We start from the raw sequence: 24,703 nt of genomic DNA, 5'->3' as shown, positions 1-24,703 counted from the left end.
GAAAACTACTTTAGATAAGATTTGAAAACTAACGTACTAAAGATGTTGGCACATCAACAGTTTTCTCATTAATTCTCAAGAACGTTACAACTCCACGTGGGTATTCGGCGGCTCAGGGAAACAATTTTGTCCTTTGGCTCCGTGGTTCTGACCTCTAGGTCTTCTCTGGAGCTTTTCAGGGCATGAGCTTGAATGTTTTAATGTGTATGTGTGTAAGGTTCTGTGCTGGTCTGGTAGTTGGACTTTAGGTAATATGAGGCTCATAGTCTAAGGCAATGAAAATTAATTGCGAAAGGAGTTTCATTCAGGGGAAGAAAAAAAAAAGTGGTGTTCAAACAATTTTGCAGGCCTGTGAAGACAAGTGTTGCTCATCAGGCCAGTGTTGACTTGTCACATGACACTGACATGCCAGACTAAATTCACAGGAAGTGTTATGTGCTGGCATCAGGAATAATTGGGACATCGTAGGACATGTAGTGCAATCTTTAGTCCCTGTGAGGCGCGGGGATGGTGATGTGCTTGTTAAAGGGCGTGATGGGTACTGGTAGGCCTGGTGGGGCCACAGTGGAACTACCTACAGGAAAATGCTAAGGAAAAAGAGGCACCGGTCCCTGCCAGACTAGGCAAATGGAAACGCTTTCCAGGAGTTAGACTGACTTAGTTCCATTCATTCATTCATTCATTCATTCATCAAAAACCAGAGAATTAAGTTCCTTTCCTGACTTTGCCTCTCTTCCCTTTTTTGTTCCCCTCTCACTGAATTTGCACACACTTTGTACGAAAAGGAGTTAAATTCATATTGTTAATGTCATGTGATGTGGGTCAGGATCTCAGGTATGGGCTCACCCCCATTGCAGGGGAGCATCCTAACTGGATTCATACTTTTTCATCCAGTGAATGTTTATGCAAACCAGAACAGGTCCAGCTGGGATATCTGCATGTTTTCTCTGACTTATCCATAGGCTTGTTAGTTAATACACTGCATTTATTAACAAGCTCTAGGTATGACAAAATCACCAGACATCTCCCAGTGCATGTATGTAAATGTGGGGTTATATATATAAATGGGTAGAAGCTGAGAGAGAAAAAGTCAGTGTTTTGAAACAGAGGATGCCAGTGCTGGAGACATAGGGTTCCTGGACAGTGAGTACAACTGAATTTCCTTCCACAGGGGCTACTACATCCGCGTCCGTGCTGTAGATCACTGTGTTCAGGACTTCCTGCTGAAGACCCAAGGCTGCCCGAGGACACAGGTGCATTTTCCTTGTCTGGGTGTACTGGCAGTTCCCAGTGTATGTGTGAAAGGTCTTTTTGGCATCTCGGCACTGGGTTATTAGTGCATGTCGTGATCCTTTGCAGGAAGAGCACAGGGAATGTGACTGGCACTGCTGAAATACCTGGGAGGGGACAGTACCTGCACAGAATTCTTCAGTCTCTTGCAGGAGATTGCCTGATTCTGTCACTGTGATGGTGTTGAATATTTGTCACACCTAGATCCTCAGGATGTGGCTGGAGTTGTGTATAACTTTCTCTGATACTTTCTCTGCAGATCCTGTCTTTAGGTGCTGGCTTTGACTCCTTATACTTCCGTTTGAAGGACTTAGGTCTTCTGCATCACACTGTGGTGTATGAGGTGGATTTCCCCAACGTGGCATGCCAGAAAGCTGCTCTGATCAAAAGAATGAAAGAGTTGTCAGCACTGGTGGGAGATACTGGAGGAGAAGGATTAGGTATGATATTTCTGGAGGCTTTTCTAGATACTGAATATTTAGAAGAAGCAAACATAGCTTCAGCCTTTAAAAAGTGAGATATGGTAGAGGAACTAAGAAGTAGGTGAAAAGCGTGTTCATTTTCTGAAAAATTTTGGCACAAGTAAATCCTTCATAAGCACTGGGAGATGGCAAGAAGATGTCTAGCTGGCAGAAGGGATTTGTCAGGAGCAGGTTGTGTCCAGCCAAGCTCAGTTTCTTTCTGTCACAGTTTCTGCAGTGCTGTGTCCAGCCTGGGGCTCACTAGTACAAAGACAGTGGCAAACGCAGCGTGTCTGCTGGGAGGTCATGGCAGGGATGAGGAGGTGGAGCACATGGCAGAGCAGCGAAGGCTGAGGGATTCAGCTTTGTTCAGCCTTAAGAGGAGGAGGTTGGGAGGGAGGAAGGTGGGTCTTACCCCAGCCTTCAGCTGCATAATGAAGAGTGTAGGAAAGGCAGAGCCAGACTTCTAATGGCATCAAGGGGCAGTGGTTGCAAGTTGCAACAAAGGAAATTCCAGTTACGTATAATGATTTTTTTTTTCCTGCTGTGTGAGTAGTTACAAATGGGAACACATTGCCCAGAAAGGTGGTGGGATCTCCAGTCTTGGAGATAGTTAAGAGTTTGACTGAACAAAGCCTTGAGTCTGATACAGGTAACTCTGCTGTGAGCAAGGAGCTGGACTAGACGACCTTCAAAGGCCCCTTTCAGCCTGAATGATACTGTGATTTGTGGGCTTTATGGGTAGGAGAGAGTGTATGACTCTTAAGTGTCTTGACTTGTAATAAAACATTACTTGTTACGTGACTTTTTTTTTTCCCTCTCCAAGGCAGGAAGAAGTGAGCCTTTTGAAACTACTGTAGAATATAGGCAGAGCTGAAAGGATTGTTACACCAGCTAAGGGACAGTTCAGTGGCAAAATGGAGGAATGTAAAGTATGGGGTTCACTAGAGGTTTCTCCTGCATCTGATTTCCTTCAGTGTTTCCATTGATGTTCTAGATGATACGCTATAGAAGGTGGAAATGTAATAAGCTGGTGGGAAACAGGGAGAGTTGCAATATGGTGGGTGAGAGTGGGATTTTGACAAAGGACATGAATGGTCTGGAAAATGTGGAATGAAATACAATGGGGACATATGTAAGCCGCCACGTTTAGGCTGTAATAATCAATGGAAATACAGCTGTAAGATGGCTGCAGAGCTCAGTGCAGAGCCCGAGTCCCCGGCCCCTGTGAGCAGTTGGACAAGTCTTGGTGAGTGGCTCTTCCATGAGCTTGCTCAGTTTCCTCTTGAATCCATTTAATACTGGCAGCATCCCAAGGCAGAGAATTCTGTCCATACCAATAATCTTCAAGTTCTTCAGCTAAAAGCAGGGAATACCCTGTTCTCTGTGTCCAGAGGGCAGGAGGTGATGGATAGACAGTTACTTGTTAGAAGAACGTAACAGGGATGCCCAGGTGCGGTTCTGAAGAGGCCGTTTTGCCTCCAGTAGGGATGCCTCTGAGAACAGTGTGGATTAAGATAATCTCAGGACAGGTGCAATTGTTGGATTGCTCTGGTACAGAGACACAGAGTAGGCGATTTCTAAAGGTACTTCACAGTTTGCTTTGTTAGATTTGGGTTTGGTTGAAACAGGTAAACAGGGTATAGCATATGGTATTTTTCTGGAGTACAGAGGTATGCCAGGATCGTGTTTGCAAATAATAAATCTGAACTTACTTCTGAGAACAGCAATCTGTGAGACTAGTCCTGGTGTTTACAGAGAGCTAGCAGGCACTGGGTCAGGATTCAGTGCCATTGCACAGAAATGAAATCTATTGAAAAGACAACCCCCCCCAAAATTGAGAAGGGTTTTACGGTTGTGGGGCAAGCCATTCAAATTCTCTCAAAGCAATGGGACTTTCTTAGCCCAAATGGAAAGATCTATGAATGAGAGTCCTTAAGATCTGACTCTGAATTGTAGTGGTGCTATAAAAATGTTATTGAAGGAAATATTATAAAGTTTTGTTGTTATAAGTGTAATAATTCTGTGAGAAATCTGTGGGTGAAATTTGCATTAGGAATAATGGAGTTTTAGATCTGCAGTTAATGGATCGCTTCTTGACCCTGTCCCTTTATGGTTCCTATGGTGATGGGGATTTTCTTGGACATGTTCCAGAGAAATGCAGTTGATGGGCAGAGCCTCGTGAGCGGCTGCCTGTGGGGTTGATTTTCTTCTTTGCCCCTTTTCGTCTTCAGTATTGCATCAGCACTGTAGTGAGATTGTGTCGTTTTTGTCTCCTAGGAGTCATTCCCTTTTCTGGAGAGGATTATAAATTACTGGGAGTAGATTTATCAGAGCTGTCTGAGCTGGAGAGAGCCCTGGAGGAAGCAGGACTGGACAATGAAATCCCCACCCTCTTCATAGCAGAGGTCGTGCTGGCCTACATGGAAAGTAGCAGGTCAGTTGAGTTACCCTGTTACCTGAGTGGTAAAAGGCAAAGAACAAGCTGCGTGATACGTACGTCTCCTGGGGCAGGGAGACCTGGGGTTGTATAGCCAAAGCCCCAAGAATTCTGTGGAAGTCCCAAACAGCTCCTTACACCGTAATTGTGGTGGGGTAGTTGATGTCCACGTGACATCCTAAAAGGGAGGAAAGACAGAAAAACCATCACCTCAAATGAGTGGTTCTGACTTTTTTTTTTTTCTTCTTCTCATTCCCTGAATTCTCTGGGGAGAAGACGTTTGTAAGTCGCAAGTGGAGGGTTCTCATGTGCATTCCCTCTGTCGGGGTGCCCTAACAGCAGCGTGGGGGTGCTGCGGCAGGGTGGCCCCTCCGTTGTTTAATCCCGGCGCCCATTGTGCTGCAGGTCAGACGCCCTGGTCCGGTGGGCAGCGGAGCGTTTCCCTCGGGCCTGCTTCCTGCTGTACGAGCAGACGCGCCCCGGGGACCCCTTCGGACGCGTCATGCAGCAGCATTTCCGGCAGCTGAGCTCTGCGCTTCGTTCTCTGGCACAGTACCCGGATTGTGAGGCGCAGCGGAGGCGCTTTTCTGAGCGGGTGAGTACCTGCAGCTCTTGGGCACGCGTGGAGCGTGGTCACCTGGGACAGGTGGTGACCTCAAACCGTCCTGTGAGTCTCAGCTCCGTCCGGTTCGGGTTGGAGCAAGCGGGGCCAAGGCTGAGGTGCTGCCTTCTCTAGTAGCATGACAAGGCATCTGACGGTCCTTCCAACCAACTTGCAGCCTATTTTCTGGTAGGGGATTAAGGCAAGATGGGTTCCCCTGAGACTTTTGATATAATAAATAGAGTTCTTGAGAGCTTTACAGGTAAGAGATCTATCTTCACCAGATTCTGGGCTGCTCTTGTTCCAGCTGGACAGGCTTAAAGGCTCATGCAGGTGTTTAATTAAGAGTCTTTGTTTTCTTGTGGGAAGTGAGTCTCTATCTGTTCAGAAGTAATAATTTTGAGGAGTTTCTGTTCCAGGGCTGGACTGAGTGCAGCGTCATGGATATGAATGAGTTTTTCACCTGTTGTACTCCAGAAGATGAGCAGCAGAGAGTGCAGGCTCTGGAGCCGTTTGATGAATATGAGGTAACCCCCCTGTACTCTGACCACCAGTGAGCTGGCTTTGGTATGATAAGCTGTCTGCAGTCCCTTATGGTCACAGTTCTGTACAGGAGCTGCGGAGGTGTAGGTGTTCCTGTCAGCAGAAAGGATCTCGAATCAGACTTAGTTAATGCAGAGCTCCCAGGAAGCTGCATGTGAAACTGGGGCGGGTAGCATTGGAAGGAGATTCTCTTTGGTGTTGGAAAAGCCTCTTGTTCTTACTCAGTGAGTGGTCTCTCGGGGAGACAGTCCTAGCATAGCGAACTAGCTGGTGGTGTAACAGAGGTAGATGCTAAAAGTTTGTGTTGCTTCAAGGGGCAATTTTGGCAAAAGAGAAATCCATTGAGGATTACTGAATACATAAAAATACACTTGGGTTTCCTGACTGCAAGTGGTTGGGAGCATTCCTGGGGGAAGTGGATACACTTGTCCTGCTCTTGCATTTCCATAGCCCATTACTGCTTGTCATAGGTTAGTAGTTTCAGGTATTTTTTGGTCTGACTTTGTCATTCCTATATTAACGATTGAAATTTCGCTCTGACTCTGTTCTTTGCTATTTTTGTGTTAACTACTGGCAAAGTGTGCAACTGTTTAAAGTCTAGAAGATAAGCCAAAGATAGTGAGTAACTTTGAGATAAATATCCTGTAGGATACTTACTAGAAGTTTCCCCTTTGATTTTTGTGGTTCTCTGCTTATAAATATCTCTAGAAATCTTACCAGACTGCAGTAGGAAAACAATCTAACGTGCTTGCATTTATTTTGCCAACATGCAGTATCTGCTCTGCTACAAGAATGCAGAAGTGAAAAGACTGAAAAATGCTGGCAGACTTGCAAAGTGGTGTAGAAATGTCTACAAGAATTATTGCAGATCAAGGTGATTGCTCACACAGTGAGAGAGTAAAGGTTCATCATTTTCCCTATAGAGGAGCTTAACGTGTACACAAGTGCAGGCTGAAAACTGTGCATAGGAGTAAGCTGTGTGGTAGTAGAGCACTCTGCAATTTACCTTTGAGGGAAAGATAAAGTAAGATCCAGGTCTTGGTGGAAACAAGCCTGATTGAATTAGGTAAGAAATTGAAATACACAGTGGTGAGAGTGACTCATTTTTAGAATAATTTGCCTAGGGACAAATAGTGGATTCTTCCTTTTTAAGTATTTCTATTAATTTTTGGGTATCACTTTTCAAAAGATGCTTTTTAACTTCTGGTAGAAGTTTGGGTGACGATGCTAATATTGTGATTTATTGGGCCTTCCTTTTAAATTCATGTTTATGCCTTTTAGTCATGTGGATGACAGAATATATCCCACCCCATGGCAACGAACATCCTCAATTCCCTAAAGTCCATAAAAGCCAGGCTGGGCTCTGGTATTGCTGCTGACTTCCTGCCCACCTCTGCCTCTGAGGGATTCCAAGGCCCTACTGGAAAACATGCTGATGTGTTATGGGCCAACAGAGACCACGTTGCACCTTTGAATGTTTGTGATTTCTTTGGAATTGCTTATATTCCATGACCTTTAAGAAACATTAATCCCTCTGGTGTTAAGCCCCCACTCTTTTCTATGATCAGAACTGGGAAGTATAAAGGGGAGCTGATATTAAAAAAAAAAAAAAATTTACTCATGCAACATATGATTAAGGTATGGAGCTCCTTGCCACAGAGTGTTACAGATGATAAAAGCTTATGTCAGGTCAAAGAGTGAAGGGATGTGTTCATAGATGAAGGATGCATCAAGGATTGTTCAATACAAAAACACAGCCTCTTGCTTAGAAAATCCCCGAGCTGTAAATTTCTGAAGGTCAAGGTGAGGAAGGTGGTTACACACTTGCTCTTTCTCAGATTCAACTTCAGTTTTCTGATTTTGGCTGCTGCTGGAAACAGTGCTAGGCTAGATTGGTCTTTGGTTTGATCACCCTGGCCATTCTAGATCCTACTACTGCTTGCTCTAAGATTTTGAGGGGCATTGTTTGTTTCTGTTCTTTTCTTTGGGCTCGCTACAGGAATGGCATCTGAAATGTTCTCATTACTTTGTCTTGGCTGCATCAAAGGGGATGGAACCTTCCTGGACTCCACTGTTACCCAGTATGACAGGTACATACTAACTCGTTTTTCTAGTATTCTTTTCTCTCATGCAGGCGCCTCTGAGAGATTTCAGGAGGCAGTAAAACCCTGGGAGGAACAGATGGGATGCTGCTGCCTGAGTAGCTTTCTCCATCCTTCTACCAACGGTGCTGCTGTCCGTAGCCAGGCCAGGGCCACATCCTGACTCTGGTGGTTCTGATCAGCTTCATTCTTTCAGTTTATCAAAGCTTCCAGTCTGGGTGGCTCTTCCTTCTGTTCATACCTGGGGCCCTCTAGTCATGGCTGCAGCCCAGTCTACTCTGTTCCTCCTGTTGTTTTGGGGATCCCACAGGCCCTGCTTGCCTCCACATATGGCTCTCCAAGCCATTCTGTCCTTCCAGCTCCCAAGAGGTGGTTATGTGTCACTTACTGAACTGTCAAAGTATTGTCCAGCACTCAGGGGATGTCACATTTGTTATCCCCTGTGGGTGGAATTGTACATGTAGCATTTCTGTTTCTGAAATGCTTTTAAATCTGTATGTTGCTTTTTTAAATGGGAGAAAAGTGGTACAGTCGGGGAAAAGCCAAGACCAAGACTGTGTTTCCATGATGAAAAGGACTTGGCAGCAGTAGCAGTCCAAGAAATTCCTGCTTTTGGCTGCTTGCTCCTTTGTCAAGGTGGAAAGCAGAGGGTTGTTTATAACCTGTCTCACATCACTAGTCTTGTTCACAGTATAGCACCACAGGTATTTCTATCTGTAGCTGAAAGTCAAAATCTGAGTTCTAGGGAGCAGGAAAAGCAGCTGGAAAAGGATAAGGCAGGATGGCATTCCTTAAGCCAACAAGGCCACTGAATCCATTGTGCTGTGTCTCGAGTAGATTTGAAAATGTGCAGTGAAATTGCAGCTCAATGAATTTGTATGTGGTTAAATATACTGTGTGATGGTCAGTGGTCCTTATGTTAAACCTTAATGGCTCCTGAATGTGTAGGATCTATCCTTACGTTAAAAATAAATCTGACATTTGCTTATCTGACATTAATACAATGAAGACACTTCATTCATTATAGACAGGAATAGAGTCCTCCTGCCGCTGTCTCTGTTGCATTCAGCACTGGTAGGAAGAGCTTTGAAGTCTTGTAAACCATCCACACTTGGATATTTTTTACTGGGAATGGCAAAAGGTATGTCTCAGATAACAGTGTGTGCCACCAGCCATCCCCTCAAATAGATTTGGGTCCCTATTCAAGAGAGTGCAAGTACTAAATCTTGCAAACAGAGCATGGTAAGTATATTTTCTGAAATGAAAACCCCTCATTCTTAGGAAGATCCATCTGTAGAAAGACATTTAAGCCCAAGGAGATGATTTTTTTTTTACTTCATCAAGCAATAGAATGTAGTATCAGGCAACTTTTCTGGGTGTGGTATACAAAAAGCAGAGCTGCTTCTCCTCCCCCTCATCATCTCCTATAGCACAAGAATAAGGTATTTGTTTAAAACAAAGACGACCCAAATTCGAAACTGATTAAAGGAAAGCTGTTTGAACAGTGTGTAGGTGAGCTGGAGTCCTGCGCTGAAAGCTTGTTTCATCCAAAGGGATATAGCACTTAGAAAATATTTAGATAACTGAAAATACTACGTTACAGTAGGACTGCTGGAATGAACAGAGATTATTTGTCATGCTTTATTTTGATGTGTTTGTGAAGGTAGGATCAAAACCTAGCAAGAGACATCCAGCTTCCCGGGGTTTGTCCTTTTTCTGCTGTTCTTTGCTATTTAAGTGGCCAGCTGCTGTCCCCATCGGGAAGGCTCTGATTTGGAGGTATTGCAGTGATTCCTGCATTGCTGCAGGAGTTCAGGACCCTGCAGTCTCTCTGCCAGTTGTACCTCCCCCCATGAGAGCTGTCTCAGAACTGGGTCAGGGCCTGAGGGAGCAGCCAGCGGAGTTGGAAGTGGGCGCAGTGGTGGTTTGAACCATTACAACTTGATTTCTATGGCATGTCACTGTCTGTGTGCTCTGTCAACTCGCTTCACAATCTTTTCTTGTAAAGCTGGAGTTGCTTAATCTCTCATGTAAAACGTAGCCCTCGGTTCTTGTTTGTGGGTAAGTTCTCTGGTTCTCTTTGGCTTCCAGCTCCTCGTGACGGTGCTCCTGTGGGGGTGGCTGGGAGTGTCACTGCAGCAGTGTGTGCAAGGCACTCTGAAGTTCCCGGCCTCAGACGTTACGGTCACCACTCCGTTCTCATGAAACCCAACGTGATTCTCACCACTGGAGGCTTTGGGGAGGAGGATGGACAGCACTGCCGTATGAGAAATTTTCAGGTGCTAATTAAGCATAGGGGCTGCTGGAAAGCTGGCTGTGTGAAACAGGAAAATCCTGATAAAAGATGGGGTGAGTTTCCGTACTGACAGTAAGTGTAAGGAAGAAGTTTTTGTGCTAACCACGAAGTAGTGTCTAACAGAAAAGTGTTGTCACATTGCAGTTATTCTGGCAGTCAGAGATCTGAAGGTTCTGAGCGCTCAGTGCTGGGTCCTGCGCTTGGGGCACAACAACCGCCTGCAGTGCTACAGCCCTGGGGCAAAGCGCCTGGAAAGGGTCTGGAGGGGGGTTGAGAATGAGCCAGAGTGTGCCCAGGGGGCCAAGGAGGGCAACGGCATCCTGGCTGGTGTCAGCACTGGTGTGGCCAGCAGGGCCAGGGAAGGGATCTGAGCCCTGGGCTGGGCACTGGGGAGGCCGCCCCTCGATTCCTGGGTTCAGTTCTGGGCCCCTCACCCCAAAAAGGCCATTGAATGACTCGAGCGTGGCCAGAGAAGGGCAACGGAGCTGGGGCAGGGTCTGGAGCACAGGTCTGCTGGGGAGCGGCTGGGGGAACTGGGGGGTTCAGTCTGGAGAAGAGGAGGCTGAGGGGAGACCTCCTGGCCCTCTGCAACTCCCTGCCAGGAGGGGGCAGAGAGGGGGGATGAGTCTCTTGAACAAGTGATGGGAAGGGAGGAAACGGCCTCAGGTTGAGCCAGGAGAGGCTCAGGTTGGATATTAGGAAGAATTTCTTCCCTGAAAGGGTTGTCAAGCCCTGGAACAGGCTGCCCAGGGCAGTGGTGGAGTCACCGTCCCTGCAGGGGTCTACAAGATGTAGACATGGCCCTTGGGGGCATGGTTTAGTGGTGGCCTTGGCAGTGTGAGGTTCCTGGTTGGACTCGATCTTAAGGGTGTTTTCCATCCTGAATGACTCGGTGATTCTATAAATTTCACAGGAGAAAGATTGGTGTGAACCATGATGTTCTGTATCTCTGCAGATGGGCGGCTGTACCATACTGTGTCCTGTCTCTCGAACAGTCTGGCCCTGGTGGTAGGAGGACGAACATCCCCATCCAGTGCAGGCTTGGGAATGTTGTGGCTGAAGTTCCCTGACACCTCTAACGCCTTGGACCTGGATGTCATTACAGTGGAGCTTGTGCCTGTGCAGCCTGCTGCTGAACCAGCTGCCCTGCGTTGGAGGCACAGTGCGACTGAAGTGATGTTCAGAGGTAACACGCATGGAAAGAGTGGAAATGGCTGTAGGTACGCAGAGGTATACACATTTCAGAATATATGGGGCAGTCCTGTCCAGACAGTGAGGTCTAAAAGGCAAATTATCATGATGTAGCCTTACTTTTTATGTAGTACAGGCTACGTAGTTAATGTTGGTTACTCTATTCCTTCATCTGAAACAACAGCTTTTTGTTGAACTTTTTGGGAAGAGGGTGATGGTGATAGATTCATCACCACTTTAGAGAATCCAGTCACATTTTATAAAGATGTTGTTCCAGTGGTGATTTTTTTTTAACCATGATTAGAGACTAAAGGCTTGAACTTCATTGGAATGTGGTTTTCTTCTCGTGTCTACCCAGTTCTTGGTGGGTTTGTCAAGTCCAAAAGTATTTGTGAGAAGCTTTACTAAATCTGACAAAAGGGAAATACCTGAGCAGTCTCACCTGAGTTTCCCGAACTGAGCAGCTGAATTGGCTGATCCAACAATTGGGCAGGATTTCCGTTATCCATGCCACTAATACATGATCGATTTGTTACAGACCCTATACAGCAGGTACCCTGGGATAATGACTTTTGTCATAGATGACCTACGATTTTGTGAGTTTTCTAGATGCAGAGCAGGAATCAAAAGATACCTGTGACTGTGTGGTGCCAAGAAAATGCTCAGAATGCATTTTTGAAAGTGCTGTGTTCTCTACCTGCAGCTGCAAGGCGGTTGGCTCCCCTCTCAATCACACCCAGCCACAAGTGCAAAGTCTCCTTCTGAGCTGGTGCTGTTTGAGGGGCAGGATGTGGCCAGCCAGGCGTCCCGCCAGCCCTCTGCTGACGTGTGACTCGTCCTTTTTATCCTTTTATGCCCTCAGAGAGTTGTTTGATGGTTTCACAGCCAGAAAGCAGGGCTTACAGTTCTCCTGGGTCAGCTCTGGGAGGAGCTGGGACAGATCCTCTGTTTCTGTGAGCGTGTAACTGGGGTCCTGCACACCTCCACCGCCTCCCTGTGCCTCTTGTGCACGGGGAAATGAGCCTTGCACGGCCTCATTGCTCTCCTGGAACGGGTCTAGAAGTAGCTGAGGCAGGATATTATTTGGGTTCCCCCACTCCCTTCTGTGTCTGTCTTTCTCTGTGGGTGTGCAGGTGAGCTTTTCAGCAGATCTGCTAGTGAGTGAGGCTTTGTGGTGATAAACAGATGCTTACAAGGAAAACAAAGCAAATCTAAAGCATTCTTCATGTTAAGAATTACTGGTAAAGGAACAAGAACTAGAATGGAGAATACTGTTCTGCCGTTGTGTCACAGTCACAGAATCACAGACTGCTTTGGGTGGGAAGGGACCTCAAAGCCCCTCCATTGCCACCCCCTGCCCCGGGCAGGGCCACCTTCCACCAGCCCAGGCTGCCCAAAGCCCCGTCCAACGTGGCCTTGAACCCTTCCAGGGAGGGGGCAGCCACAGCTTCTCTGGGCAACCTGGGCCAGGGCCTCACCCCCCTCACAGGGAACAATTTCTGCCTCAGATCTCATCTAAACCTCCCCTCTTTTAGTTTAAAACCATTACCCCTGGTCCTGTTGCTGCAGGCCCTGGTAAAATGTGTCTCTCGGTCTCTCTCAGAAGCCCCCTCTACGTATTGAAAGGCTGCAGTAAGGTCTCCCCAAAGCCTTCTCTTCTCCAGACTACAGTCCAACTCGTTCAGACTTTCCTCACAGCAGAGGTGTTCCAGCCCCATGATCATGTTCGTGGCCTCCTCTGGACCCGCCCCAGCAGGTCTGTGTCTGTCTCGTGCTGGGGGCCCCCGAGCTGGATGCAGTGACAGAGGTGGGGTCTCACCTCCCTCAACCCGCTGGCCACACTTCTTTTTCTGCAGCCCAGGATACAGTGGACTTTCTGGGCTGCAAGTGCACGTTGCCAGCTCCTACATAACTTTCCTTCTATCAGTACCCCCAGTCCCTCTCTGCAGGGCTGCTCTCCATCCATTCGTCCTCCAGTCTGTATGGATACAGGGGAGTGCCCTCACCCAGGTGCAGGACCTTGCACTTGGTCTGGAGAACAGGGCCAGTATGAACGCCCTGAAGTTCAGCAAGTCTGCTAGTAGAAAAGAAATTAAAAGAGGCTTGGAGACCTCTTCTTGACACTTGAAATGCAAAAATTTCCGCTATCGTACACCACATAATCCCCTGTGGTGAGTAGAATCGAAACCCAGGGATGTAACGTGTTCTGGAAGACTGATGCTTTGAGATCATTTACGGCTGAAGTTATTCATGCTTGATCACATCAGGAAGACATTTCAGAAGTTCCTCTCTGAAGATGAATATTTTAATCCTGGAAGGTTATGGAGCAGGATCCCTAGGTCTTTATCCAGGAGAAGCGCCTCGCAAGCAATGTTACCCTTGTAGTAGCACCTGACAGATACTCAGTAGTTGTGAATTCTGGAGGTGAAAGCTGTCCTTTCTTTTGTTCTTTTGTTTTGTTCTGCGATTGCTGGCAGGGAACTGCTGAGGGACAGCACAGGGGAATCGTGAGGCAGTTGTTAGTTTGGAGCGTACTTTGAGTGTGTGGAGCAGTGTTTAATTAACATCATAATGTCGTTTTTTGCCTTCCAGTCAAAAATTTATATCAAAGCAGCAAATGCTAAATGGGTAAATACAATTTTATAAAGAATACGCTGGCTTTTGTCTTTGTCAGACTGCATTGTGTCATTTTTGCCTTGGTTTTGCGTTGTAGCTGAAGTACGTGACCAGCAGTGGTGGTGTTGGCACATTCCCTTCGGCAGAAGTGAGCTGGTGGGGTGCAGCGGGGTTAACCCACAGCCTGGACATTTGCCCAGAGTACTCTTGCACCTTTTGTGCCTCCTTTATGGGCCTTTTTCCAGATTAACTCCTACACACTTAAGTTATTATCTCCCTTCCGTATGGACAAATGCACAGTCTTGTTGTCTTATGAGGACTTAATCTGTTTTCTTGGGATAAATAGATGTCACTGTGTTGCTTATGTACTTAGGCTTTTCTAGTTTTGTTAGTTCTCCAGGTGTAATCTTTCCATAGCCTAAATTTTCATTCCATAAATCCATTAGGTGTAGTAAAAAACATATTTTCTCCTTTTGGTTTTGAGACTGTAGTGTGTGATTTCCATTTAGACCTTACACATCAGAAACTGCATAATGTAAGTGGATGATGGGGGGTTCTGAATGACCACAAATACGAAGAATACAGCTTCTTAGTAAAAATATTTAGTCTTCCATGTGTCTTATAAAAGATCTAGATACAAGAGTAATTCCTGTATCTATGAAACAATTTTTTGCATTTATTGCTGAAGCCTGGTAATGTTTGTCAGGTTGCAATATGTCTTACTATAAACAGTATCTAAAACCTCTGCCTGACTGCATTAATTTCTATTTTTGGATATCTTCCCTTCTGTGCAAACAGAAATGTTTGCTTTTCTGATGTACCAGGCTCTGACTTCCCTTTTCACCTGGCTGTCTTTTCCTGCAGGCGAGCAGTACCTGTTTGTGTATGGTGGTCGCTCTGCGATGGAGCCTGTGCTGGGGGATTGGTATTTCCTGCACACTCAAGAACTTTCCTGCAGTGTGGTAAGACCTGAGGGAGGCCCTGGGGAGTAGAAACTGCCTTCCAAAGTTCGTGCTGCTGCCTGGGCAGCGCGACGCAGTCACAGCGGTGTTACCGTGTTGAAGCAGGTGGCGTTGGTGCTGCCACGCTGCGTGGTGATCAGAGCTCGGGCTGACTTCTGAACACCTTGCTGCTCGGTAGGGTACAGCCCTCACAGAATACCTGAGCTTGGAAGGGACGTCTGGAGATCTAGTCCAGCACCCTTACTTAAACCAGGTCTAGCGAGAACAGGTTGCTCGAGATCCTGTCCAGCTGGGTTTTGATTTTCTCCAAAGAGGGAAACCCACAGCCTCTGTGGGGAGCCTATCCCAGCGCTTGACCACCCTCGCAGTAAGATCTGAGGGGTTTTTCTGGGTCAGTGAGCTTTTTTTGTGTTTCAGTTTGTGCCCATAGCCTCTTGCCCTGTGGCTGGGTACCGCTGAGAACGTTCTGCCTTCTTTCACCTCTGCATTAGGCATTTATACACCTTGCTAAGAGTTTGCCGTGAGTGTGCTCAGTCCCTGGGGCGAGCAGCTCGGGGCTGGCACGATCTGGCGCAGTGTGCAGGGGCTCTCCTGAACCAGGGAAGCCTTCGGGGAGTGCAGGGATGGGGCTGGGAGCAGCCAAGCCCCCCGCACTGTAAAAGAAGCCCCTGGGGAGCACCGGGACTGGCAGCCAGCCCCCGGTGTGCGGGGAGCCGGCAGCCGTGAGCACACCCAGGGAGGGGAGCTCCTCGGCTTCGTGGCAGAGCTCTGGGAGGGGGTGAGTAGGTTGAGGAGTATCGGGGAGTCTGAGGAGATTGTCTGCTGGATCTGCACCCTGCCTGCCCTGGGACAGACCTGTCAGGCAGATACGGGGGATTCCCTGCCCTCTCCCCGCCCCACAGAACATGCTGATTTAAGGGATAGGGGAGAAGAGCAGCAAGTTCCTGTGGGGTGCAGCAGGCCCACCTTCTCCAGGACGACCTCACCTTCTCAGGTGGCTGTGAGGCTCTGGAAGGGGAACCCAGCAGTGGTGAGGATGGTGGTCCATCTCGGTGGAGGTGTTGCCAGGGTTAAGCTGGCCTACGCCCTGCATCAAAACCACTTCCATTAAGAAAAAAGACAGGTTGTTGTCATAGGAGAATCTCTTCTGAGGGGAACAGAGGGCCCAGTCTGCCCGCCGGACCCACTTCCTAGGGAAGTCTGGTGCCTCCATGGCGCCCAGCTCAAAGGCCTTACAAGAACACTTGGCATGCTGGTACGACCCTCAGATTATCTTCCCTTAGTGATTTCTCATGCAGGCAGCAAGGAAGTTGCAGTGAGAAGTCCAAGGGTGATCAAGAGAGACTTCAGGGCCTTGGGACAACTAGTTAAGGGTTCAAGGAGCACAAGTAGCGTTTTCCTCTGTCATTCCAGTTGCAGGGAGGGATGCTGAAATAACCAGGAGGACCCAAGTGATGGATACCTGACTCTGTGACTGGTGTCACTGGCAGAATGTTGGGGGTTTGCTCACAGGTCAGTCTACACAACAGCAGGCCTGGCAATGGATGGGGTCACCTTTCTCAAAGCGGGAAAAGGGTCTTTGCACAGGAGTTAGCAGGGCTCATTGGAAGAGATTTACACTAGATTTGAAGGGGGAAAGGGATAAAACCAGGCCTGCTAGTGGTTAGCCACAGGACAGCACGCCGGTGTTTGAGTGTGCTACGAGGTCCTTCAGTCTGCTCATGGTGCTGAGTGTGCTGCAGCATGTTGGAAACGTCTCTGTGCTGATGTGTGCAGCAGGAGGCGTAAAGTGGCCCAGCTAGAAGCTTCAGCCCAGCCTCGGAGCTACGACATCGCTGGCACTAGGGAGGCCTGGTGGGCGGAGTGTGCTGTGGGGACGGTCACAGGCTCCGGGAGGGACGGGCAGGGCAGGCAAGGCTGGGGGTGGTGCTGTGCTGAGGAGGGCTTGGCTTCTATGGTGCTTCCAGTCAGCGAGGACACAGTTGAGAGCCTCTGGGTAAGGATTAAGGGGAGGATGGATGTTGCTGTGGGGGTCTGCTGTCAACCACCCAGCCAGGGTGACACCCCCGGTGAACTAGTCTATAAGCAATTAAGGGATCTCTAGATCAGCTGCCCTTGTCCTTACGGGTGATTTTAACTTCCCAGACATCAACAGAACGTCATACAGCGAACGCAAACAGGTCCAGGAAATTCCTGAAGCATGTTGGAGATAACTTCTTGGTGCAGGTCCTAAAGGAGAGAACTAGGAAAGGTGCCCTCCTGGATTTGTTGTTTGTAACCAGAGTGGTGACTGGTGGCTGTCTTGGTCACGGTGACCATGAGGTTCAAATGGTTGGTGCTAGGAGCAGAACTGCCAGCAGACTTCGACCCTGGGTGTGGGGATTTGGGGCTGCTGAAGGAACTACTTAGTAAGGTCCCTTGGGCACCTGCTTTTGAAGCACGGAGGTCCATGAATGCTGGCTGCTCTTTAAGAGCACAGGAGCAGGCAGTTCTAAAGTGTCAGGAGTCAGGTAAGCAGGGCAGAAGGCTGGCTTGGCTGAGCAGGGATCTTCCCGAACTTAAGCAGAGAAGGAAAGTGTGTGGACACTGGAAACAAGGACACTTTGCCACTGTAGGGAGAAAATTCGTGCAGCCAAAGCTGGATTAGAGTTCAAGCTGGACAGCACTGTGAAGGACAACAAAAAGGGCTTTTAAAAATTTGTTAACGGCAGAAGGAGGATCAGAGATAACATTGTTTTGTTACTTGATGAGGACAGTCACCTCGCAGATAGGGACATGGAAAAAGTGGAGACTGTAACGCTTTCTTCGCCTGTCTCTGAGAGCAGTGGTGGCTCTAGGACCCCGGAGCCCACTGTTGGAGGACTGTGACTGGGGGAATGATAAACTCCCAGCTGAGTCCAAACTCGTTCGAGCTGGGCGCACATAAATCTGTGGGGCCTGGTGGGATTCGTACCAGGGTACCGAGAGAGCTGGCTGATGTTATTGTGGGACCTCTTTGCATTATTTTTCAACAATCTTTGGAGTCTGGGAGGTCACAGATGCCTGGAAGCTGGGAAATGCCCCAGTTTTCAGGGAGGGTAAGGAGGAAGAGCCTGGTAATTACAGGCCTGTCAGTCTCACTTCAGTACCTGGTAAAATTATGGAGAAAGTTATTCTGGGAGTTACTGAAAAACACTTGAGACAATGCCATGACTGGTCATAGTGAGCACAGGTTCATCAGAGGAAAGCCCTATTGAACAATTTCCTTTTATGACCAGGTCACCCATCTGTTTGAGCAAGGGAAGCCAGTAGATGTGGGTGGTTTCGATTTTATCAGAGCTCAGTTATAGGGCCATTGCTCTTGGATATTTCTGTAAACGATCTGGATGCAGGAGTCAAAAGTACATTAAGCTTGCTGGTGGGAGTAAATTAGGAGGAGCTCTGGACTCCCTTGATGGTCGAGCGGCCTCACAGAGAGATCTGGAGGTGAGGAAATGGAATAAATGTGTGTCAGGAAGTTCAGGTTGGACATTAGGAAAAGGTGGTTCCCTGAGAGGGTGGTCGGTCCCTGGAACAGGCTGCCCAGGGCAGAGGTCACGGCACCAAGCTGTCAGGGTTCAGTGAGCACTGGGATGGTGCTCTTAGTCATACAGTTTAGTTTTAGATGGTCCTTCGAGGAGCAAGGAGTTGGACTCAGTGATGCTTATGTGTCTCTTCCAACTCAAGATATTGTGATTCTGATTCTCTTCTTGAGGGTGACCAAGATGGTGGAAGGTCTTGAGATACACACTCACATCCACGCAAGATCCAAGGAAAACACAAACGCAGTGGTGCCCCCTCGAGCAGCTGGCATCCAGGCACATGGGCACTGTGACCTGTGGTCCCGTCCAGCTGCTGGGGCTGAGATTCTCACTCGATTCCATTGCCCCGGTCACCCAAGTAGTTGCCTCTGGACACGCGTAGGTCCTGTGGCCTGTGGTGGTCTCGTCCCGCTTGTCTGGCCCTGAGACTTCCACTCATGCCATGGGCCCTGGGGGTGCTGACGTCCTCAGCCTGACTCCTGTGGCCCTGCCTGCCCCAGCAGCTGGCACTCTGGACAGAAAGGCTTTGAGAGCCAGGAAGATGCTCCCAGATCTGTGGCCCCCCCAACTCCTGCTGCTGGGACCCTCCCCTGCTCCAGGTGCTGGCACAAAAGGCCCAGCAATGCTCCCCCGGCTCTGACTCCGTTTGCTGGCTCCATATTCACTAATGTTTGTCTCTGCCGTTGCAGGCACCTCGTCCTTGCATCACTCACACACGTGGGATTACACAGAGTTACGAAAGGATTTAATAAGTAAGATCCAGATTGATCAGGTGCAGAGCTCAGACAAGTGCACTGCCCAGTGACTGTTTACGTGGGACTGACCCTCTTGTGCCCTTTTCTATTCATTCCCCCTCTGTTCCCCAGTGATCCCTTTCTAAACATTGCTTAGTAAGATTTTGGGTTAGTCCCGCAGGCCCTGCCTTGAGCCTTCCAAATCCTCTTGTTCCTCACTTCCCCCTGCTTATCAGTCCCGAAGCCCAGGCTGGCACTCTCTAAAGCTGCACCTGGAGTGTCTCAGCGGCCCTTGGATTAGTGACTGGAGGCTTTTGATCTTTGGCATTGTCTCCCTTAGCCCTGGTCTGTCAGGACACACGGCTGTGTCTCCGTGGTTTTGTTTATCAGTTCCACCTTTGCTCATTATTCCATTTGCACTGAAAGTGACTGTGGTTCAGTAACCTTAATGAAACAGATGCTCTCACCCTCCACATAATGTGCTTTGAACTTCTTTTAGGTGAGCCAAATCAACTTCATCTCAGGTCCTCAGAAATACAGAAACTACGAGTAACAGACTGTAAATATCTGGGACATAATTGGGAGATAAGTGATCACCAACAAGAGTTCAAGAAGTAATCTGTGTGACATTATTTTTCGATGGCATGGCAGTAGATTTTTGTCCTGAGGAACGGATACATGTCACGACTTTGACACATCTTGTGTGACACTTCCACAACGCACCAAGAAAACGTTTGAACATGAGTATTGCAAGGTGGTGCAAAATTTCTGGGAAATCAGACTTTGAGAATATTTAGAAATCACACTCTGTGGAAGTGGTGGTGTCACACGGGATCAGCCCCGAGGTGCAATTTTCAATGACAAGAATGATGAAGCAAAGAGGATTTATATTGTAGAGGCAGTTAATATCAGGCAGAACAGGCTCGATAACACATTAGTGAAGATGAAAATTCAAAATTACTTTGACATGGAAGAAACACCTGTGTAAAAACAAACTGCAGTTTACTAAAGATAGACTGAGTTTTAAAATTAGTGCCTAGCACAGTTCCAGGTGGAGAGATGCATAGTGAGAGAGGAGCACAAGCTAGCTGTGGTAAGCAATACCGTGCTGGTGTGGAAGGCCTGGACTGTGTGTTTAGGTATGTCACCAGGAATGTTATCTGTAGGACACATGAACTGGCCCTTCTGTTCTCTTCAGTGCTCTCAGCCTCAGCAGGACCCGTGTAGAATACCCCGAGCTGCTTCCTGAGGCACAAAAGGTGGGTCGGGTCAGGACAGCTTTCCAGGGGTGTGCGGTGAGAACGGCCAGACCACACACCGTACGGGGGAAGGTCTGGAAGGACTTGGAGCCACTGAGTCTGGAGGCAACTCAGGGCAGAAATAAATCTTCAGATGTGTAACATACAGCTGCAGAGGACAAACAAATTGTCCCCTGTTTTTACTTCTAATACAAGGAACCTGTAGAAGGGTGAGCTGAGCTGGATACCGAGAACTGCTGTTAATTGTGAAGGGGGTCACAAGGGCTTCAGTAGACTGCCTAAAGAGGTGAGAAGTTCTCATTACTGCACTTTAGGAAACTTAAGTAACCATCCCTGCAGATGATAATCGATACAGTTGAATTTGTTTTAGGAGAAAGGGATGGACCAGATGGCCTCCAAAACTGTCTTCACAGCTTGTTTGCTGTGATATTCCTTTAAGCCCCTCATCCTTCAAGGCCAGGCTGGACGGGGCTTTGGGCACCCCGGGGCTGGTGGAAGGTGGCCCTGCCCGGGGCAGGGGGGGTGGAACTACATGACTTTTAAGGTCCCTTCCAACGCAAACCATTCTGTGCTTCTGTGATCTTATGTTTTTTCCTTTCTGTAGTGCTTGCACTGAAGGTTTTCTGCAGTTCAACATTTTGTCCTGCTCTGTGGTTTGGGCCACTGATCCCCTGCTTTGGTGGCCACTGCCCTAGCCCGTGTGTTTGTAAACTTGTGGTTCTCAGTGCGTGTCTGGAACAGGAAGCAGCCTGCAAGAATGTACATAAAGTTACCTCTGATAAACGTGTGGAAATAAAACCCTCTAATAATATGAAAAACACTGAGGGCCAGAGAAATATTGGAGACCGTGTAACTGGAAACTAACTGCTTGCCCGTCCCTAGGGGATCATAGGTTGGATATTTTGGTCGTTCCCTGTCACACTTGCCCTGTTCCCCTCCAGTAGCCTCCTGCCCCATGGCAGGGAAGAATGTCTCATCTCACGGGGCGTGCAGCGAGGAGAGACCATGTCAGAGCCTGGACGTGAAGAAGACACTTTGCTGGGCAAACCTCAGCCTTGCACTTCTGTTTCCCTAGATTCCTGTTGAGGGCCCGGTCCCAGCGAGCCGCCACTCCCACAGTGCCTGCAGCTGGAGAGGAGGAGCTCTCATTGCCGGAGGTCTGGGCGCAGCGGAGCGGCCCTTGGGCTCAGTTTTCTTTCTGAGGGAACTGGAACACGGCTTTCAGTGGCAGAGGGTGGAGACACACCCTCTTCTCATTCCAAGGTAAGAGGGAGGCATTCAGCAGGGACTCTGGGGCCCATCTCTCCTCCTCCTCCTAATAGAATTGAGTCCCATTTTGAACTGGCAGGTATTCACATAGTGCACACGTGCACGAGGGAAAGCTTCTGCTCGTCGGTGGCGTGTGGCTTCACTCATCCTCTGTGCCAGGTGTCACTGTCGTGGACCTAATGACCGGTCTCTGCTCGAACTACACGATTGATGTGGTAAGCACGGACTCTTTTCTTCTAGTGTAAGCAGTTCTGTGAGAAGGAATGTGGTAGCTTGAGGGCTGTTCCCTGAAACGGGGTAGGGAATGCCAAGTAGGCAAGTCGTGAGTGGAATAAATATTCCCTGTTTGAGACAGAATATAATTTTGAAATGCTTTTACTAGCCCAGAGAACATAATAGTGTACAGAGAGGGAGAGTCTGAGTGTGCAGAAGACTGGAGGGCTTGGAGCTGCCTTGTTCCAGATGGGGGGAGCTGAACTGAGAGGGACACAAGCACAGCGATTCTATCTGTGGAAGAAGAGAACAGATCGAACCAGAGCCTCAGTTGCTCTTTATAGAGGTCTGTGGTATAATTCTATTAAGAACTTCATGGTGGAAATTGCTGTGTGCTATAGCTGTGGCCTGAAGTACAAGAAGAGACCACCATGGAAATTGGAAAGTCCACTTCGACATAAAACTTCTCCCTGCAAGGCTGACTGAACACTGAGCAGTTGCTCAGAGTTGCTGTGGTGTCTCCATCACTGGAGACAAAACCTGACTAGGCAAGGTCCTGAGTAACCTGCTGCAGCTGAGGCTGCTTTGACCCAGGACACTTGGACTAGATGATACCCCGAGGCCCCTTCCAACCTCAGCTCTTCTGTGAGTGTGTTCTGTGGTTCAGGGAACAACAGTCATACGGGTGATGTCACAGCAGGATTTTGGCATGCTCTGGGCAAAACTTAGTCTAAGGCTCAGGGAGAACAAAGACATTCTCACTCATCAAAAATCACTGAAGTTCTTGGGTGGGTGGAACCTACTAGAGGAGTGTCCTCGGTCCTGTGTTCTCTAGCTGTCTACTTTTGCCCACGTTTGCAGGTGGTGTAGTGCACTAGATGGGACCCAGCATGGCCGTTCTTAACGCTGTAATGAGGCACCATATGCAATACCTCTCCAGTGTTGGATGATGTTCACTTATGTTCAAGTCCTGTGTGTTCAAAATCTCCTTTTCCCTTTTTAGGAGCATCTGGAGTGGCCATTAATGCTCCATAATCACAGTAGTGTCCTTCTGCCAGATGAGGAGGAGTTGTTGCTTATTGGCGGTGGTGGGAACTGCTTCTCCTTCGGGACACACCTGAACCCAGAACCTGTCTCGCTGAGCCTCAGCCACATCCTGACCAGGCACTGAGTGGGACCAGAGGGGACGGACCCACGCTGCGGCGACACGTCTGCTCGCTGGCCGGTCCACGAGCAGCAAAATGGTCCCACCAAGGTTTTGTGTCCAGAGTGTGTTTGTAAAGGTGGGGTTAGGAGGGACAGTCCTGACAAGGGGTTGCATACCTCATCTGTCTCTTTTTGTAGTGCCCTTCGCCTCGCTGAGAATAAAGTGTCTCCGGAGTAGCTCAGTGGTGCCAGCAGCAGTGCTTAGAGCTGACCTGAGAACACGCTGTGCTCTAAAGGGACGTGGCTGCACTGTGCTGGCGCGGGGAGCAGTGAAGTCAGAAAGCCGTTGGAAGTGTGCAGTCAGGCACGGTGAAGGGAAAGGAAGTGTATCCCAGGTCCTACTGGAATGTTTGGAAAGGTCACGTCTAGTGTAAGTGTGACAGACTCGGGTTCCTCAGGTGCTTGCTGTGGATCTTGCAGCTCAGAGCCTGGAGCTGCAGCTGTTGCTTGTCTCCTGGGAGGGGGAGACGTACCAGTTGGAGAGGCTGGGGGGATGGTGCGAGAGACGACTTGTAACTCCCCCAAAACAGGAGCTGTGAGAGAAAACAGCCGGAGAGAGATAAGGGATGGGGGAAGTGGAGCCCCCCACCCCGGATGTCTAACACCGGCAAGCAGCAAAGCTACAGCCCCGGGGTCGGTGGTGTGGGGCTGATAAGGGGTCTGGGAGGGGCCTGTGAAGGCAGAACTGTTCTGCTCTGGGGCGTCTTGTGAAGCTTCAAGGGACATCTGTCCAGTGAACGACCTTTGCTTCATTAGCCACAAAATGTGTATTAAAGTTGCCCCCCCTGGATCTGTTCATAAAGATGAACATGATCACAGTAATTACATCATCCCAGGAGGTGCCTCACCCCTCCCCATCCATGGCAGGTGTGGGTATGTGGGTTGACCTGGGGGACAGACCCAAGGCCAGTGGGGGGGTGAGGAGTGAAAGGCACAGAGAAAAAAGATGTGAAGCAGACAGCTGCATCCCTGACAAACTGGGATGGGACCAACGCAGGAACCCCGACGGATGATCTCTATTTCTTTTCTCTATCCATCTCCCTCCGTTCCCTTTCCCCCTTTTCCTTCACTGCTATGGAGCAGGGCAAGGGCACACACACTCTATTGCTTGCCGTAACTCGTTACATACTGGGCCAGTTATCCTGTGGCCAATTAGGACACTGGAAGTTAATACATGTCTGGACCTTGAGACTCGTCTCCCCAGGGTCAACTCTGTTGCGGGTTTATAAATCTGAGTCCCTCACTCATTTCCCACGTCTGAGCAGGACATGACACAGTCTGTGAAATCAGGGCTCAGCCTCATCGCTGACATTCTGACTCTTGTCTTCCTGGGCAGGTGCCGTGGTGAGGATCCTCTGCCCGGAGCACAGGGTTTGAGCACAGCGTGACTCTGGTGGGCTGTCCCTGACTGGGCACCAGGTGCCCCCCCAAGCTGCTCTGTCACTGCCCTCCTCAGGGGGACAGGGGAGGGAAAATACCGAAAGGCTGGTGGGTGGAGATAACTCACCGTCACAGGCAAAAGAGACTGAACCTGGGAAAAGTAAATTTATTGCCGAGCAAAGCAGGGTCGGGTAATGAGAAATAAAGCACCTTCACCCCACCCCTCCCTTCTTCCCAGCCTTAACTTTACTCTTGATCTCTCTACCTGCTCCCCCAGGGATGGGGGGTGTGGTCTGTTCACCCCTTGTTTCTGCTGCTCCTGCCTCCTCAGGGGGAGCTCTCCTCACACCGTCCCCTGATCCGGCGTGGGTCCCCCCGGGTGCGGGGGGTCTCTGCTCTGCCGTCGCCCTCCCTGGGTGCAGGTCCCGGCTGCACCACTGGCGGCAGGGGAGTCTCTGCCTCGGTGCCTGTAGCACCTCCTCCTCCTTCGCTACCTCGGTGCCCGCAGGGATGTTTCTCTCACGTGTTCGGACTCGCAGCCGCCGGCACTGACGGGCTCGGCAGTTACCGCCAGGGGGCG

At 49.0% G+C, this 24,703-nt stretch overlaps 1 protein-coding gene across 3 annotated transcripts; it reads left to right on the top strand.

Annotated features, from left to right (window-relative positions):
- The first annotated feature begins 1,080 nt into the window (after positions 1–1,080).
- Positions 1,081–22,737, top strand: LCMT2 (leucine carboxyl methyltransferase 2). Of its 3 annotated transcripts, none has more exons than XM_026841271.1 (12): positions 1,081–1,253; positions 1,550–1,730; positions 4,032–4,188; positions 4,597–4,786; positions 5,212–5,319; positions 7,383–7,425; positions 9,529–9,786; positions 10,689–10,949; positions 14,405–14,502; positions 21,131–21,318; positions 21,404–21,539; positions 22,541–22,737. In XM_026841271.1, the coding sequence occupies exons 2-12, from the start codon at positions 1,682–1,684 to the stop codon at positions 22,706–22,708; spliced, it is 1,656 nt and encodes a 551-aa protein (XP_026697072.1). In that variant the 5' UTR covers positions 1,081–1,253; positions 1,550–1,681; the 3' UTR covers positions 22,709–22,737. The 3 variants fall into 3 exon arrangements, with proteins under 3 accessions (XP_026697072.1, XP_026697070.1, XP_026697071.1); XM_026841269.1 differs by having other exon boundaries at positions 1,082–1,253; positions 7,335–7,425; XM_026841270.1 differs by having other exon boundaries at positions 1,089–1,253; positions 7,335–7,425; positions 10,689–10,919.
- The last annotated feature ends 1,966 nt before the right edge of the window (positions 22,738–24,703 follow it).

Source organism: Athene cunicularia (assembly GCF_003259725.1).
Source record: "Athene cunicularia isolate RWA chromosome 1 unlocalized genomic scaffold, athCun1 chr1_part4, whole genome shotgun sequence".
In the NCBI taxonomy this organism is placed as follows: Eukaryota; Metazoa; Chordata; class Aves; order Strigiformes; family Strigidae; genus Athene; species Athene cunicularia.
This window is presented reverse-complemented; position numbering and strand designations above follow the sequence as displayed.